We start from the raw sequence: 19,402 nt of genomic DNA, 5'->3' as shown, positions 1-19,402 counted from the left end.
TTCAATTAATAACAAATATAATAAATTTACAGTTCAAGCAGAACTGTAAAAGGGTATATCAAAAATGATATTTACATGTAGTAAAAAAATTATAAAGTCCTGTTAAAACAATTTATTTCTGTTACCAATATATTAATAAGATATTTCTGGTAATATATTATTACTTAATTTATAAAACTTTTCTTTTTAATTTTGTTTTATAAAGTTTGCATTAAATTAACTTTATTGTTGTTTGAATAGTTTTTATTATATTAAATAATATGTATGAAAGGCATAGGGGTGTTTTATTTTTTCTTTAGATGTTGGTACTTTTTATTGAATTTATAGAGCTTAAAGTTTTGTTAAACAGTTAATTATAATATAATGAAAATAAGTTGATATTATTTGGCTGTTTAGTTGTTATATATCAAAAAATATATAAAATATAAAGTTTACAATAATTTTTTGTAGCAATTTGTTAAATAGAATAACTGATAATAGATAAGCATTACAAAATTATTTTCAAGTTGTTGCTGTAACCTAATATTGTCTTTTTTCTCATAAAGGCCTATAAAAGGGTCGTTTAAACGTTTTTTAGTGTTAACTTAATTAAAAGACTAATATTTGAAAAACTTATAACTTACAATGTTTTGATCCACTAAGACATTTGATTATAAAACTTTAGTTCGATTTTCAAATTTAATTGTTTTTAATTAAAAAGTTTAAACATAACTGACTCATTTTCGACAAAAGTTTATTTATTAATTTCGTTTAGCTCTCTTCAGAATAACATTGCTAAAAACTATGAATATTGTAGAGTAATTTTAGTTATATATAATGAATTTGAAAAGTCTAACAAAAAATAGTTACGTCATAAAGTATAAAAGTCTGTTTAGAAAAAGTTTGAAAAATAGAATAGAGCTGTACTGAACTAACTTGAAGTAATTTATAAGACAAAATTGCTAAAACAAAAACATTTAAAATAGTAGAAATTTTTACCTTAAACTAAATTAAATAAAAAGCACATTAAAAAATACGACAATAACGACAACAAAAATAATACTACTAAAGACCCTATTTGTAAAGTTTTAAATTGTAAAAATCTCTTTGTTTGCAAATTTTTGGCTCGCGAGATCTAATAAACAGAGATTCTAGAACTGAAAGATGGTAGGTGTTTCTAGCTCGGGATAGGATTTCAAACCTACTATCCAGGTAGTTCTCGGCACAAACAGGGTTGTTGAGGAGGTGCTGATGAATAGATGACTGTTCACCTTTAGGCTTCACGTCTCGCGAGCCAAAAATTTGCAAACAAAGAGATTTTTACAATTTAAAACTTTACAAATAGGGTCTTTAGTAGTATTATTTTTGTTGTCGTTATTGTCGTATTTTTTAATGTGCTTTTTATTTAATTTAGTTTAAGGTAAAAATTTCTACTATTTTAAATGTTTTTGTTTTAGCAATTTTGTCTTATAAATTACTTCAAGTTAGTTCAGTACAGCTCTATTCTATTTTTCAAACTTTTTCTAAACAGACTTTTATACTTTATGACGTAACTATTTTTTGTTAGACTTTTTAAATTCATTATATATAACTAAAATTACTCTACAATATTCATAGTTTTTAGCAATGTTATTCTGAAGAGAGCTAAACGAAATTAATAAATAAACTTTTGTCGAAAATGAGTCAGTTATGTTTAAACTTTTTAATTAAAACCAGTACCAAAACCAAACTAATTGTTTTTAAACTCCACTAAAGATATTTTAACTTTTTTTTTTAAATAAAAAGGCTGTTTATAACAAATAGTTACAAAAAAGCTTTTTCAACAGTTCTAGTCGTTTTTTTATCATTCATATATGAATAGTTAATTAAAATATGTAGTTCTAAAAGGTCAAAAACGTTTTTATGATCAAGTTTTAAAACTTTAGTAAGTAAAAAGGTTTTTAACTCTTTTTTGTTTTCATTTTAAACTTTACAAAAAAACATACTTATCGTAAACCTACTGTACGTAACATTTAAAAATTTTAAACAAATTAATTTTAACTATAAAAAATACTTAAATAAGGACTTTTTTTATTTTAACTTATATTGGTTGTTCTTTTTTAATTTTTTCCAAGTTTTATTTTATAACAAACTTATCGTTTTTTTAACGTTTAAGTAAGTAAACAACTTAAAGATAAAGAAAAAATATAAAAGAAGTATTACTTTTCCTTATTTGTTCTCAAAGTAATAATTTCTTTAAGTTTCACGTTTTCAAACCGAATATAGTTTTTAACTTGTAACTATATTTTACGTGAAAAATATTTAAAAACTAAAGAAATAATAAAAAGTATGTTTTTTGTTATTTTATAGTTTTAGTATAAATTTTATATTAAGTTTAATATTTGATTTACTCACTGTAATTGTTTAAACACTTACAATATTTTACATTTATTGTAGTAATTTTAGTTGTAAATAAGTTTAATTAAACTTTATTTGTTACAGTATATATGTGGTACATGATAATTCAAACTCGTAAAAAAAGTATTCAAGAGACCATGTTTTAAAATATAAACATATTTAAAAAAATATATGTGTAGGACGTAGGTTTTATCAATATCTACAAACCATTTTTTGATTTTCTTTTGATATTAAAAAATGTGATATATAATATAACCTATTTAACTATACCTAAAAAAATATTTAAAATTTTGCAAAAAATAAAAATGGTTTATAGATATCAATACGTAAATTTAAATTGTCTAAATTAGAATAGTCGTTCACTCTATTTATGTAGATATTTGGACATGGTATTAAATTTATAATGAATATCAACTTCAAAAACGTTAGTTTGAAATGATCACAAAAAAAACCGATTTTTCAATCCACCCCTTTAAACTATACGCTTAATTATTAAAGAAACAATTAGAGGTTTCTACTTAGTAAAAGGAGAACAAATACACAATTTATTTCTAAATTTTTTTTCTGAAAACTCGGTTTTGCTAAAAGAGCTCGTCATTGCTTATAATATTTTCATTCATAAATTTTATTTTTTTATAAGTAATGACGAGTTCTTTGAGCGAAAATGAGTTTTCCGAAAAACTTTTGAAAATAAAAAGAATATAGCTTTTTATACTAAAAAATTTATGAAATATTGTGTAAAGTATAACGAAGTTGGTATGAATGCAAAGCTATTTCCTAAATATATGCTTATTCTTGGTTTATAAAGTATAGTATTTATAGTCATACAAATTTAAAACTACACATTAAAAAAATTACATTAAATTAGTTGTATTAGTCAGATTTTAACAAAATAAATACTAAGTTTTCATTATTAAATGATTTGTAATTACTGCATAAATGATTAAACTAGTAAAATAAAGGCAATTATAAAAAATAAACTTTTAAAACACAGAAAATTAAACAGATAATAAGTGTTGAGAATTGCACGGACAAACATGAAACAAACAAAATAAATATCTCAATTAATTAAAATCAGGATCCGAAAGGTTCTGTAACTCCTTTCTGGATTGGTTCGAATTTGAAGTCGCCTCTGCCGTCCATCCACAAATAATACTAAACAAAAAGTTATAGTTAATTTCCATAACGTTTAATTATAAAAAGCATAAAAATGTTAGCTTAAATTTTATTCGTTTTTGTTTTATAATTTCTCCGAAATATTAATTTATAGTTAAAACATTGTTTATCAATTAAAAGATATAAACAAATTGTACTTTATCAAATTAATATTCAATTATCCAAGTCTTTCAAGTTATTAAAAGCAAATTTTCAAAAAATTTTAATTAAACATGCAAAAAAATTCCTACAACAATCAATTCTAATCTCAATTACCTCATGATGGGCCCACAAAGACTTTCGGTGGGAAATGGTGAATAGAGTGATGGGTATTTCCCTGCAACGAGAGTACATGATTTCTTCCACGTCAACGCTGACCGCGGAAGTGCACTCGTCCAAGATGGCGAACTGCGGCTTGTGGTAGAACAGACGAGCCATCTGTAAACATTAGAAACTAACAGCCGACATTTCAGTGATTAAATTATTAAATATGTTTAGCTAGACTACACAAATAAATCAAAATCATTTTGTAATAAATTGTATCAAAATAAAAAACACTTATTTTTTGACAATAACTGTAATGTATATTTTTAGGTGTAAGCCTTATCCAGCTTTAAATTTTGTAGTAATAGTTTACTATAATATTTTTGAAGAACCTTTATAAGTTATTAAAAAAAAACATTATATACTACAAAGTATTAAAATAAATATTCTTTGTTTGTTCAATTGATTCAAATCCTCTTTTTTGAATTAAAAAAAAGGTTAAAAGTGCATGTAATTTTTTAAAATATTTTGTATGAGACCATAAGTATTTATCTGTAGATGTTCATTTAGGCTTAATTTATAATAATTTTATAGGTAATTTAGGAAATTTGTTAAACTTATTACCATCTGAGTTAATTTTCAACTTTGTTACATTAAATCAACTTTTTAAAACACTACAATTCTTAAAAATAAAAATAATAAGCACTAACAGCAACACGTTGTTTTTCGCCTCCACTCAAAACATCCATCCAATCTTCGACTTGATCCCATCCCCCGTGCGATTTGACAACTTCCTCCAATCTCACCTGCACATTATGATTGTAAGAGTACTTACAATACGAGTAATATGGTCAATAAATTATATGTGTATAAAGTAAGATCACTTCCTCCAATTTCACCTTTACATTATTTGTATTACATTTTCAGAAATAGTTACGAAGAACATTTTAATTTGTGTTTCACTATTCAAATTTAAATAATCTAGCACAGTCATACCTTTACATTATTTGTATTATGACTTTATTTACAATAAAATTTACAAGAAAAACACTATAGTTTTTGTTTCAATAACTTTAAATAAAATAATGTAGCACAGTCATACCTGTACATTAGTTGTATTATAACTTTATTTACAATAAAAGTTACAAGAAAAACACTATATTTTTTGTTTTAATAACTTTAAATTAAATAATGTAGCAAAATCAGACCTTTACATTATTCGCATCATGACTTTATTCACAAAAACAAATTAAAACATATTTAAATTGCGTTTATTAAATTAAACAAACCTATATTTAAGGATTTTAAGGATAGTTTAATTGTTTTTAAACTGTTAGTATTTATTCGAATATTTTCTTTTTACGCCCCAAAATATATAAGTTTTAAATAAAAATTTTGTACACTATTGAAAAAAGTAAAATAAAGTTTATACACAAAATTGTTTAATTATAATCACTTTGTATTAGCATAGACAATTTTAAAACCGCAAAAATTAAAAAAGAAGTTTGCTTAAAATAGTACATTTTTAAATTAAATATGGAAAACTTAATTAGGTTTTTATGTTTAAATACATTATTTAGCAGTAACTGATGGAAAAAACAAAGATCATATAAAAATCTACCATTAAACCCGTTTAACTGAAAAAATAAAACTGTTATTTGTAATTATTAGTGAAGTTAATTACTAAAACTTATCAATAAAAATAGATACCTTAAACACCATAACTAGCTGTTAGGTAATTGGTATTCAGACAAATTTAGATGTCACTTTTTATTTTCCAAACACTTTAGCAATCAAGAATTTTTGAAACTAACACTAAATTCAAAGACAGACACTTTAGCAGAATTTTTTTCTAAAACCTTTTCATAAACTAATAACCAAGGACTTTAACACAAACAACCTAAAATGTCTACAAATTTTAAATATTATCTGTTCAAAGTCATCAAAAAGAAAACAAACGTCTTTGAGGTACTCCATCAGGTCGTCGTCGGTCAGCCCCTTCTTCCTCATCTGCTCCCTCGTGTCCGGGTAGATTATCTGGTCCCTCAGCGTCCCGACCACCATGTACGGCTTCTGCGGGACGTAGAACAACTTGCTCCTGTGCGGCTTCGTCAGGTTGCCCCCGAACATCGGCCACAGCTGTTTGGATTGTTTCAAATATTTTTTGTGTATGAACTTTATGCACGCTTAGAATATAAAAGCTTTATATTTGTTGTATAAATTTGTGTTTACAAAATGTACTACAGTTTTGTTTATTTTTAATATTTGTTTTAACTTGAGTTATCCTAAAAATGATGCTGTAAAAATATAAACGATTGTACACACAGTGTTTCACTCTATGAGGGATCTTCAGTTATAATTAAACTCTTAATATAACAGAAGTTTTATTTCAATATGAATTTTGTTACAACCGAAAATATCTTATAGAGTGAAGTATGTTTGATTTAGGAATTCATCAATCAATATACAAATATGTATATAAAAGTATTGAAAAGTAAAACTATTAAGAAATACAATGTTCAAGGAAGACTGCTTTAAATATCTGTAAAATTTTGTTAAATTTGACTCACCTCACCAAGCACTCTGAACAAGGAGCTCTTGCCGCAACCGTTCGGTCCGCAAATAACTACGTTCCTGCCGCTGGGCACCTTGAAGTTTATTTCTTTCACCAAAACGTCTCCGTTGGGTGTCACTAGAGGCACTTTTTCAAATCTGAATTTTATATTGTTGTCCTATGAAATTTAATAAATATCTACATAAATTTTGGTTTATCAAAAGAGTCAAGAAGTGAATACATTTTTAATTTATTCAATTTACAAAAGGAATTAAATCTCAAAGTGTTATGTATACACTCACTCAATTAGAAAATCTTCCAAAGAAACATTGTTGCACGGCACTAGTGGTAAGTTTTCTTCATCTGTCGTATCACTTGATGAATTTCTATAAAAAACGATATTGATTATAGGGCGTAATTATTATTTTAGTAAAAAAAGGTTTAACTAACACAAATATTTTAAAACTAAAAAAAAAAGATTTTTGTTAACAAGTACAGTTCTTACAACCACCTATAAAAATTTTAACAAATTAGTTTGATATCGAAACATCACAGTATTTAGTTTTCTACACAATAATTAAAAAACTAGATTAATTGCAATTTCTACAGCTTTCGAAAATAGATATAAGAAAACCAGTTATAAAAAATTTGATATATAAACTTAATTCTTAATATAAACTTACTGTAAAAATAAAAAAAAATTGTCGAAAATTAACAAACAAAGACTTAACAAAAACCAAATTGTTACAATTTCAATTACTTTTACCTAAATTCATTTCTTAAAAATGAATTCAAACTAATAAATAATATTTGGTTGGTTACGGACTTTATAAATGGTTTAAGAAAAAAAAAATTAGCTTAGATTTATTAGCTTCATTAAGTTTTTTATTTTAGTTTGAAAAACTTTATGTTAGCTTTCAACTTTAATCACTTATTTTGTAAGAAAATCAAAAATAACTACTCACAGGATTGTATAAAACATAAAAGTAAGCTTAAAACTGCAAAAACAAAACTGTAAAGTGTAGTTTAACTTAAAAGCTCATTTGCACCACTGAAACGTTTTATTGATAATAGTAACTTACACTTTTTGCACCATAGTTCTTTGGTAAATTCCTTTATTCAGTTCGTCTGTAACTTTCATAAGCTCAGTGACTCGCGCAGTGAACCTGTTTGTATGTTTTGCTGAGGCAATTATTTAAAGGATTTCATTAGCTTTATTTATATGTATTCAAATATAAACATATTTCATTAACAAACACATCCGAGAAAGATTTTAAAACTTTTGTTTAATAAACAAAAAGATTAAACCTTCAAGAATACTGAATTTGAAAGTTATAAGTTTACGTAAATATAAATTGTTTCTTTAAGAAAATAACAAAAACTGACCCAGCAAGACGCGACATTTCTCTACCAGCCAACACAATTCTTCCAATGGCCTGAGAAAGCCTCACTAACATTCTACCGCTTCTGTAGTAGTCCTGTTGATTATTACGTCACACTTACATGTTGTTTAATGTTACGCAAATTTAAAGTATGCGCGGATATTTTTATAATAACTTGCAAGTAAAACAAACAAAAGCTTATTTTGATTATTAGTGAATAATTAACTGACAATAATTTGTACGTTGTTTTGAACTTGATGTTTTTGATTTTTAAACGTTATTTAAGTAAAAATATAAAACTGTTTTGGTTTGACAACTTAATTTTACTTTGAAAAGTAAATATACAAATTGTTTACACATTAACAGTTGAACAAAAGAGAATACGGTGTAGTGAGAAATTTTTACCTCAAGCAGTTGGGGCTGCGTGGCATTCTTAAACCTCTTATTGTCCATATCCATAAAAGGCCTGCTGACAATCAAGTAGCCGATTGTTGTTGCCGTATCTGTTTATTTAAAGTTTTGCTGATGGAACTAAATACCTCTGAAACCTTATGGTTATAATCAATATCAATAAAATTATTTATTTCAGTAGATAGATTTTAGGGCTAAAAATACAGTAAATGAAACCTTCTAAATAGCTTAAATATACAATAATGAAGCTTAAAGTAGTCAACTTACACTTTGCTACTACGTCGTCTATTATACCCATATTAAATCTGAACTTCAAAAACTTCTTCAGATGATTGTACAAGTTGAAAAATGAACCAGTTAGAATTTCCTTTTCTTTATCGTTACCTGAAAAATAAAAATATGTAATAATTAAAGTTCTACTAAAAGATCACACTACAGCAGCAAACCATTGTAGAATGCAATCTGTTCACTGTTTGTGATCAACCTGGAGTTCACGTATCTGTATTCTCCTTCTAAACGTTGCTCTGTCACCGTCAATTTACCAATCGGTCTTCTCAAACTGTATGGTTTGTATATAATTAGTGTACAACTAAAAGCTGCTTGTAACACTAAAATAAAACAACTCTTATGTTAAAATATTTTAAAAACAGTGTTTATACCCATTAAAAATTTAACAGATTTAATTAAAAAATATATATATACATGACATTTACTTCTTTAATAATACTTTTATTATATTTAATGTTTTACCAGCAGAATACAGAGTTTACTTAGTTTGTATGCAGTTAAACTAAAACTGTAAAGTAAATGAGCCTCAATTGCTTTTAGTTAAATGTTTTTGCCATAATGTTTAAAAAAAAATTCATATATTATGGTGGCCTTTAACTTTTACAATTTCAAACAAAAACTTCTATGTTTGCTAAGTAAACAATTAGATTCTTTATAATATGCTATAACAATTTAAACTTACTTAAAAGACTTTGTTGGCTTACACAAAAATTTTTAGATATTTATAGGCTAAAATAATTATAATAAAACCTGTTTTTACTCATGTATTGCAGATACTATATATCTTTATAAAAAATACACTTTAAATTATAATTTCATACGTACTATCTAGAATATACCCACATAAAAACTTTACATATAACATTTTTTGAAAAGCCGGAAGTTAGCCAACAAACTTAACACAACTCTCAAAAAGACTACAAAAACATAAATGGTCAATATATTGATGGCTAGATACCAATCAAGTTGACTTTAATTAATTATATGATTCAGCAGACATATAAAAATATAAAAGAAGCTATCACTTTGTAGCTTTAAAATATATGGGGTCTTTTCATGACAAAATTTTTTGAGTATACTTCATAGCTGACAATATGAAACATGTTTATTATAAAGATAAATTATAGTAGTAGTATAGACTTTTATATAATGTTACCAAAATTTTTAGTTTAAATTTAAACGTGTAAAGCTCTTCAATGTATACATAAAAACTTATTCAGCTATGGGATTAAATAATATTAAGGACTTCTCAAAAATATTTTAATTGAAGAACATTAAAATTTTCATGAAAAATAAGGCTCTTTAGCTTAAAATTTTTTTCAAAAAATTCTAAAAAAGTTTACATGTAACAGTAATTTGCTTCCATACGATACTAACTCAAAAAATAATATTTTTATTAGTTTTTACATTCAAATAACCAAAGTTAAAAACAAGTTGAAACCTGTTTAAGAAAGCTCCGGAAAATACAAGGTATGCTATCATTCGGGCTGGACCTTGAGGTCCTATAGTTCCAGTCAATCTGTATATGTATATAACCATATCCAAAAGAGGCTGTAATTATTATTATTTACTTGTTTGTTAGTCCTACTGTAATCAGACTTAAAATAACTTTAAATTTGCTTTTACGAAGAAAAAACATTAAATTACTTACCTTGCTAAGATTTGAATAAAGATCTACAAGTGAATTGCAAAATCTTTCAACGTCCTGGGTTATAAGCTGATCTGCATTGGCTATTCTGTTGTCTATGTTGCTCATTTTGTAGTATGTATGTCCGCTGTGTTGTTGGGTAAGCTTTAAAACTTTCATTAAAAATCAGACATAAAAAGATTTATAAACATTTAATTTCATGTTGGTATAAACTTTATAAAACAGAACTTTTTAAACCTAACACTCAAAAAAAAATAATCTCCTTCACTATCTCCATACAAAATTTTGGAAAAATAAACTTTTAATGTTGTTTTTGTACAAAACTTAACACTTATGATATAAAACAATGGTGCAGGTTTATCAACTTACAACATATAAAGACTTAGCGTCATGATGGTAAATATTTTACAAATATCACCTTTTAAACGTTATACTCAAGAAAAACGATCACCTTCACTATCTTCATAAAAAATTTTAGAAAAACTTACTTTTTTTTTATAAAATCTAACATTTATGATCAAAAAACAATGCTGCATGATTACTACAAATAGTTTATGGATATAATAAAATCAGTCAAACTTTAAAACTAACTTTAGGTAGCTATTGAAAATGCTCATTGTGAATCTCATTCGGAACCTCAATTTTAATGAATTTAATCCATATTTCAATAGCTGATTAGTCAAAGCTAGCTATAAAAAAATTCACAGTTTTACATTAACCGAAGCAAAACTAATCATAGTTTAATATTTTCAGACATTTACTACATGTATAGTATTAAATACAAATATAGAAAATCTCATAAAACTAACAGCCGGTTGAGACCAAATGTAACTAAACAAATGTCCAATAAATCTACTGTAGTTTCTATCAATGATTGCGCTGTAAAATTTGTTATTATAAAAAGTTACAAAATAACTTAATTGATAAAATATGTACTACTTTTAACAACAATTATTGCTACTAAATACAATTTTATAGTGTATTAAAGTTAACATAAAGATGAAAGGAAAAAAGGCAAACAGGGATACTGAACTATTAAAAAAAGCTAAATCATGAAATATAAACTTAAATATTGTTTAAATTAAAGTAGTGAATCAAATTTTTAAGTGATTATGTGACTGAAGATTTTTATTTTTAATCATTTCATTACTACAATATACTTTCAAAAAACTGTGTATAATTCAACAGGCTTAAATTTGAAAAAATTGAAATAACATTGCTACCTTTCAATTGCTGTCCCATTTTGAATCATCCAAACATCAAAACCAGTTCGTATTACAAGCATAACTGCTATAAGTATGATAAACCCAACTTCTTTACAAAAGAAATTTGGTACCAATACTTTTAAAATTCTAATCAGGCGCCTGAAAAAATAATTTCTTATAAATATTTTTACAACTACAAATAACAAGAAGAAACAAGTTTATTTTATTAAAGCATTAAAAACAGTTTAAAAAATGCAAAATTTAAATGAAAAGTTGACTAAAAATTTATACAAGTATTTTTCAAACATGCAGTAGTTAAATAATATGGTACAACTTAATGTATGTTTTTTTTTGAATAAGAGTCAATTTACTTTAAGAAAGTTTTGTCAACAAGAACTTTTTCTTTTTTATCTCCTTTTGTGGGTGCAGCTCCTCCAACAAAAGCATGTTTACTAAAAACAGTTGTTAAAAAATTAATATATGCTGAGAAATTAAAAGCAACAACAGTAACTCAATTTTTGTAACAGTGAGCAAAACAGAATAATAATAAAACAAAAACTTTAAAAATTTATAAATATATTTCAACAGCTAGAATTACAAAGTCATTAAATGCATTTTACAAGCTTCAAGTTTTTACAAGTAGTCTAAACTTACAATTTTTATTTGTATTTAGGCTTTGTTCTGATAGATTTAAAAACAGAAAATCTCATTTTTTTAAATAATTAAATCTTAGAGTTAAAATCAGTGCTCTGAGAGTAATAAAATCATTTATACAAACAACTTCAATGTCTTTGATACCCAAAAAATCATTAGTTGCGAAAATTGTTTTAGCAACTACATATTTGACACCTAACTTTTATATTAAATTTAGCTTCTAGGTATGAAAAAGTTATACAACTGATATCTATCTAGTTTTTTGTCTTAAAAAAGATACTTAACTATTTTAAATGGACTAGCAGTTAAAATTTATGTATAGAAAGTTGGAAATAGAACTGTTGCAAATTAGTAACATATAGTAAATATAAATTGTTATAAAATCTATATAAACCTCAACCTTTGAAAGGTCAACTTATTTAGTTAAATGCTGATATTTATAAAAACGTTTACAGGGTTTTTTAAACTTTAAACCATGTATGTCAAATAACAGTTTTTACAATTCTTTGCATGTATAAACTATTCATTTTGGCATTAAAACATAGTTTACGCCTACATTTATTTTCATATAAGGCTTAGATAGACTTTTACAAGTTTAATATTAAATTTAAAAACTATTTAACTGTTTTAACAGGTTTTAAAATGTAACAGATGTTTGAAATAACTTTTTAGTAGATTGTAAATTATATATTGATTAATTCATTGTATATTTATATACAGTTATGTAGCTTTTTGACTAGTTCTTAGATTATTATACTTCCATATACTAATAAGACTTTTATTTAAGATGGTTTATAATTCACAACTAAATAAATTAAGGCCATAGGGGGTCCTGCATTTTTTTTTCAAAAGCTAATATTTGCTCTTATATGAAAGCTTCAGTATAAACTACAATCAAGTTTTTGTAGTATATATATAAGTTTTAATTTGCTTGTGAGATAAAGACATTTTTTTCAAAAGTTTTCAATACAAATGTAAAATAATTTGGAAACCAAATGAATAATAGTGCTCAATCTTGAAATAGAGAGCTAATTTAATTAATAATTTATTGACAAAAATTGCAACCTTACTAACCCGGTTTCGTCTAAAAAAGGATCTTCAGAGTTAGGGAGCAATAAAAATGAAGCACACTGATATATATATAGAAAAAACAATCAAATTAATTGGCACTAATCAGGCTAATCAGCACTAATTAGACATAAATTAGTAATAATTAAGTAATTTATAGATATTTTTGAGTGAAAATAATTAATAACTTTATAAAAAAAACTTTTTAAAAACTTATTATGCTTAATTAGTAAATTATCATAAAATTTATAAAAGTCTAAAAATTAAAGATTAAGTTTAACATGTAAGATAGTAAAAATAAGACACAACAAGCAAACAATAAATCAAAAATAACAAGATCTATAATGGGGACACATAGCGGTTAATTCTTTTCTGATATTTAGTGATTTAATTCTATCTGCTTCTGCTATAGCCATTCTTTCCAGATTGCAGATTTAACAGTTGTTGGCTTTCTTCGGGACTGAGCTTTTAACTTTGTATAGTACTTGCCAATTGATTTTGGCAAAATTGATATTGTTTATAATGGCAAATTTAGATAGCGTAGTTGTTTGGGTTTTTTTGAGAACACTGTATTTGTGTTGCTGCCATCTTTTTTTGAAGGATACCCCTATTGATCCTATGTATTCCTTATTCCTAATAGAAGCCTTATAGATGCCTTTTAGTAAGCATTCTCCTTTAAAAGGGCAGTTGGTTTTGTCACTGCAGTTGCAAGTCTTATCTTTTTTGTTTAAATCATCTAAAATCCTTTTGTTGTGGGTATTTATAACGTTTTTTAGGTTTGGAAGGCAACTATAAGAAATTTTAATGGTGTTCTTGTTAAAGATCTTATGGAGTTTGTTATTTCTTGGAAAATGAAGTTGTATAAGATCCAAAAATTTTTTACCAATATTTGTTTTTACAGAATTGCAGAATGGAGGGTTGAAGGAATTAATTTTCTTGGACTTTCTAATCTTTTTATTGGGCTTTAAGATAGATTTGTTGTAGTTTTTGAGTTTGTTGTGTCCGCTTTCAGCCAAGGCTTCATTGTAGTCTTTTTTGATGCTATTGAAAATCTCTTCGCTACTGGAAAATTTATTTAATCTGTTATTGACTGGTTTAATAAAATCGAAAACAAAAAGAAGCTGTGCTTCTTGAAATTTGATATTGATAAGTTTTATCCCTCAATATCAAAGAACGAATTAATTAAGGCTTTGAAATTTGCTGAGGCATATACTAATATAACTCCTCAAGATATAAATATTATATTACATTCCTGCATGAGTGTCTTATCAGATTCTAAAGGTGTAGAATGGGTTAAGAAAGACGATACTAACAACTTCGATGTGCATATGGGCAGCTATATGGGTGCAGAAATTTGCAATCTTATAGGATTATATATCTTGTCTAATTTGTCTTCAATTTACACCTTAGTTTCATTTGGACTATACCGGGACGATGGTCTAACGGTTTTAAAGAAATCCAAATGTGAAAATGAGGGGCAGCTAAATCAATCAGAAAGATTTTCCAGAATCACGGGTTTAAGATAACTGTAGAAGCAAATTTAATCCAAACTGATTATTTAGACATCACATTGAGTTTATCAAATAACACTTATGCCCCATTTCGAAAAGAAAACTCGCATATAAGATATGTAAACAACCAATCAAATCACCCTAAACTAATAAGAAAGAGCATAGGTCCAATGGTTAGTAACAGATTAAATAAACTTTCCAGTAGCAAAGAGATTTTCAATAGCATCAAAAAAGACTACAATGAAGCCTTGGCTGAAAGCGGACACAACAAACTCAAAAACTACAATGAATCTATCTTAAAGCCCAATAAAAAGACTAGAAAGTCCAGGAAAATTATTTACTTCAACCCTCCATTCTGCAATTCTGTAAAAACAAATATTGGTAAAAAAAATTTTGGATCTTATACGACTTCATTTTCCAAGAAATAACAAACTCCATAAGATCTTTAACAAGAACACCATTAAAATTTCTTATAGTTGCCTTCCAAACCTAAAAAACGTTATAAATACCCATAACAAAAGGATTTTAGATGATTTAAACAAAAAAGATAAGACTTGCAACTGCAGTGACAAAACCAACTGCTCTTTTAAAGGAGAATGCTTACTAAAAGGCATCTATAAGGCTTCTATTAGGAATAAGGAATACATAGGATCAACAGGGGTATCCTTCAAAAAAAGATGGCAGCAACACAAATACAGTGTTCTCAAAAAAACCCAAACAACTACGCTATCTAAATTTGCCATTATAAACAATATCAATTTTGCCAAAATCAATTGGCAAGTACTATACAAAGTTAAAAGCTCAGTCCCGAAGAAAGCCGACAACTGTTAAATCTGCAATCTGGAAAGAATGGCTATAGCAGAAGCAGATAGAATTAAATCACTAAATATCAGAAAAGAATTAACCGCTATGTGTCCCCATTATAGATCTTGTTATTTTTGATTTATTGTTTGCTTGTTGTGTCTTATTTTTACTATCTTACATGTTAAACTTAATCTTTAATTTTTAGACTTTTATAAATTTTATGATAATTTACTAATTAAGCATAATAAGTTTTTAAAAAGTTTTTTTTATAAAGTTATTAATTATTTTCACTCAAAAATATCTATAAATTACTTAATTATTACTAATTTATGTCTAATTAGTGCTGATTAGCCTGATTAGTGCCAATTAATTTGATTGTTTTTTCTATATATATATCAGTGTGCTTCATTTTTATTGCTCCCTAACTCTGAAGATCCTTTTTTAGGTGAAACCGGATTAGTAAGGTTGCAATTTTTGTCAATAAATTATTAATCAATACAAATGTATGGACTTTTTTCATACTCAATTTTCTCATAATTTCAAAAAAATACTAAAAATATAACTTCTTTTTTTTGCAAGCTAGCGAGCTCAAAATTTTCAGGAAACATTTCTTTTTATAGTTTAAAAGACTTTTAATGTTTGGTTTTTTCAAATATTATAAAATAAAAAAATATATAAAAACTAAAAAAATATTTTTTTTTTCAAACTTTTATTTTTCAAAGCTAAAAAAACCTACATTGAGTTAATTTCAATATTAGTAGTAGACTTACTGTAACAATTTGAAGAAGATTGGTTTCAAAATAAAGGGAGTATAGATTTTTAGTGAAATAGTTTTTTTTGTGCCTTTTGTTTACGCCTTCTATAAGGAACTTATTGAGGTCACAGACTTTGATAGCTCACATCTCAAAAGTTGATTTGAATTTTGTTAAGAAGTTTAAAAATTCTTATAGCTTAGATTAAACTCTACAAAATAAGATTAACTTGTAAAAATCAAGGTGGATGTCTCCCTATGAGTAGCTGTCTAATTTGCACAAGCATACAAAATTGCATTAGTGCACAAAGATACTTTTGCATGACGGTACAAAATTGCACAAAAATAAATTTCACAAGCAGACAATTTTGCACAGGTTAATTTTTTTTTTTTTTCTGTAGTAATTTTTTTTTTGTCTATCACTGTTTCCCCTTACCCTTACTCTCAGTCAGTAGCTTTTTAAAGAAAATTTTTTTTCAAGTTTTATTTAATTTTTCTGTATTTTTTACTCTGGTGCAAAAATGTAAATTGTACAAAAATGTAAATTGTGCAAAATTGACCTTTGGTGCAAAATCGTCTTTGTGCAACTTTGCTCCCTTGTGCAATTTTGTGCTCTGGTGCAAATTTTGCTTTGTTCAACTTTGTTCTTGTGCAATTTAGTCCCCTTATGCAATTTAGATCTGTTCCCTTCCTTATGGCCTTAAACAATGTGTTGATTTTTATGAACGATTCCAAATAACTGAGTAATATGATTATCATTGACTGTCTAATAAAGAGTTGTATTTACCAAACACCAGATGTATCAAGCAACATTGTAAGTAGCATTCTTAACATTCACAACAATGTGCACTACCGATCACAAATTTCATTCAATTATACAGGTGTTACAAATACAACATCTCTAATTTGACCAAGAGTTGACCTTGGGATTAGTCAACAATCATGGCTAGCGTTTATCAGAAAACTGGAGGTGTTTAAACTGAATAAAATATAAGCATTGAACATGCAGGATCTCAGCTTTCTCAATGTGTTTGCTAATTATTATTAATTATTGAGAAAATCTTAGAACTGAATGGCTGAATTGATGTGGGCTTAATCAAAGATCCAATAATGGTCAATAAAAAAAAGATCTAATGTTCAATGTGGAAGATGACATAGAGAAGTACTTTTTGATCAAAGAAATAAATGACAGCTGCTTGTTAGAGAAATAAATTTACATTCCAAACATTAGTAATAGCTACTACTACAACAAAAATTTTCCTACTAAGACTGCATTTTTGAAGCAAACAGAAGAGGTAAATAAAAAAAAAAACTTTTTAATGCAAGACTCTAGCAAGTAGTTTGCAAAGAAAAAGTTGATAGAAGGCTACAAGAGAAGGCACACCAGAGAAAGGCATTCAAGTCATTTTAGGTGTTGCAGTGTGTAAACAGGCTTGAAAAATTGTGCATCAACTCAATCCAAACTTAAAATTTTAAGAAAAACTGAAGATACCAGTATGTACTCCAGATGAAGATAGAATGGATCAAAATAAATTTCATGGCAATAAGTTATAGGTTCAACTTAGTAAGCGCTTCAAACCTTCAAAAAACATTATTGATGTCATAATCAACACCTAACAATAAAAAAACCAAATACATATACAACTGCAGGTTTGGTGCACTAGTATATAGTATCTATACAACTTATACAGTTTTTTCATCTTCAGGTGTCAATTATCTACGGCATCCTTAATATTTTTCTCTTTAACTTTATTTTTGGAAACAACTTATAAGAATACATATACAAAACATTAAAACAATGTAATGTACACTGCAAGCTTGGTGCACAAGATAAAATTATAAGAATGTAAGGATGCAAGAATGCAAATATTCAGCTAACTATAGAAACCAGGAAAAGTTAGCCTTAGTTACATTAAAGTAGTCCGAGTTGGCATTAATTTATGACACAATTGTAAAAAACTAAGAATAATTACAACAATTTGCACAGTATTTTTCTTTTTTCAACTGAAGCATGCTTTGCTGTGTTAAACAAGTAACTCAATTGCATGGAGTTGTTAAAGGTTTTCAAAATTGTTAATTGTTTAAAGGTGCTTCAGCTGAATTTAGAAAAGCACTGTCAAATTGTTGTTATTATATTCAAAAAAACTTGTTTAGTTAGAATCTTTTTAACAAGCTATTAGCAATGATTTTTATGAATATTTAAAAAGTAAACAATAAATATTAGTCATGTCTGAACAAAATTCTGGTTAATTAACTATCTTAAAACACCAATATAATAACAATTAGATTAAATTAAAACAAACTCTAAATGGAACTTTTGAGTGTTAATGTTATGTTTACAAATAAAAACATTTTACAACAGGTTATGACAACTTTTACACACTTTTAAAATAAATTAATACAATTTGTATTAAATAAATAGTATACTATGGCCGGATTTAAAATCAAAATTTACTTTGAACTTTTTCTTTTATATGATCCAACAAAATAAACAATTGCAGCTACTCCAGATATATATGCTGTTTTCTTCACATGGTTGTTTTGGAGAAGTTTGCTGAAAGCAACCATTTTAAACTGTATTTGTAAATAATTTTTGTTTAAAATTTCATAATAACCAATTTTAACAATATAATCTATAAAAAGACTAATTATGTTAATCTGGTTACTACAAAGTTTGTTTTGTAGAAAACAAAAGTTTTTTTTTTTTAATTTCCCAAAGATGGAACTTTTATAAAAGAGTTTTTGAACACTTTGCAAGTTATGCTTCATTAATATTTTTCAAAGTATAGAAAAAAAAACGAAACAAAAATTGATTTGCCGTTATTACTTGTTAAAGTTTTAAGTTTTAAATGTTTTTTTTTGTCATAATAGATTGTTAAAGCATGTAACGTTCGAATCAATAACCGAAAGTTTCTTACGTACACAAGTTTCTTAGACCAAACTTTTAAAGTGCTTCTCTTTTATCATTCAATAAACAATGTATAACAAATCGGATATCAATTATTTTACTAAAAGTTCTAACTTTAACTTGCAATTGCTTTAATTTAAGTATGTTTTTAATTATTCAGCAACTTGTTCTACTGACTTGATATTTCAGTTTTTTTTAATGTAATTTAGTTTATTTCGAACATTTTTTTTTTTACTTTTATTACTTGATCTGTCTTAAACCTATACATTTCTAAACTTTTAATTTTTCTAACCAATTATAGTTATAAGTCAGGGGTCGGCAAACTGCGGCCCGCGAGCAAGTTATTTTTTTGAATGGAATGCGGCCTGCAAAAGAAAATTTTGCGGCTCGCGACCATGTAAATGTGGCCCGCTGAGCAAAAAT

The 19,402-nt window shown here is 26.3% G+C and overlaps 1 protein-coding gene across 1 annotated transcript; it reads right to left on the bottom strand.

The window, feature by feature from the left end:
- Positions 1–3,119: 3,119 nt before the first annotated feature.
- On the bottom strand, positions 3,120–18,717 carry LOC145831943 (ATP-binding cassette sub-family D member 3-like). Its single transcript, XM_082939298.1, has 18 exons — positions 18,527–18,717; positions 11,655–11,735; positions 11,302–11,442; positions 10,888–10,957; positions 10,670–10,767; positions 10,082–10,205; positions 9,872–9,981; positions 8,589–8,701; positions 8,410–8,526; positions 8,137–8,234; positions 7,736–7,827; positions 7,432–7,515; positions 6,652–6,735; positions 6,366–6,507; positions 5,755–5,934; positions 4,506–4,601; positions 3,808–3,969; positions 3,120–3,531 (listed from the first exon to the last, which is right to left on the bottom strand). Exons 1-18 carry the CDS (start codon positions 18,637–18,639, stop codon positions 3,451–3,453), a joined length of 1,986 nt encoding a protein of 661 aa, XP_082795424.1. The 5' UTR covers positions 18,640–18,717; the 3' UTR covers positions 3,120–3,450.
- Positions 18,718–19,402: the final 685 nt, after the last annotated feature.

Source organism: Thalia democratica, chromosome 3 (genome assembly GCF_965202585.1).
Source record: "Thalia democratica chromosome 3, ktThaDemo2.hap1.1, whole genome shotgun sequence".
In the NCBI taxonomy this organism is placed as follows: Eukaryota; Metazoa; Chordata; class Thaliacea; order Salpida; family Salpidae; genus Thalia; species Thalia democratica.
This window is presented reverse-complemented; position numbering and strand designations above follow the sequence as displayed.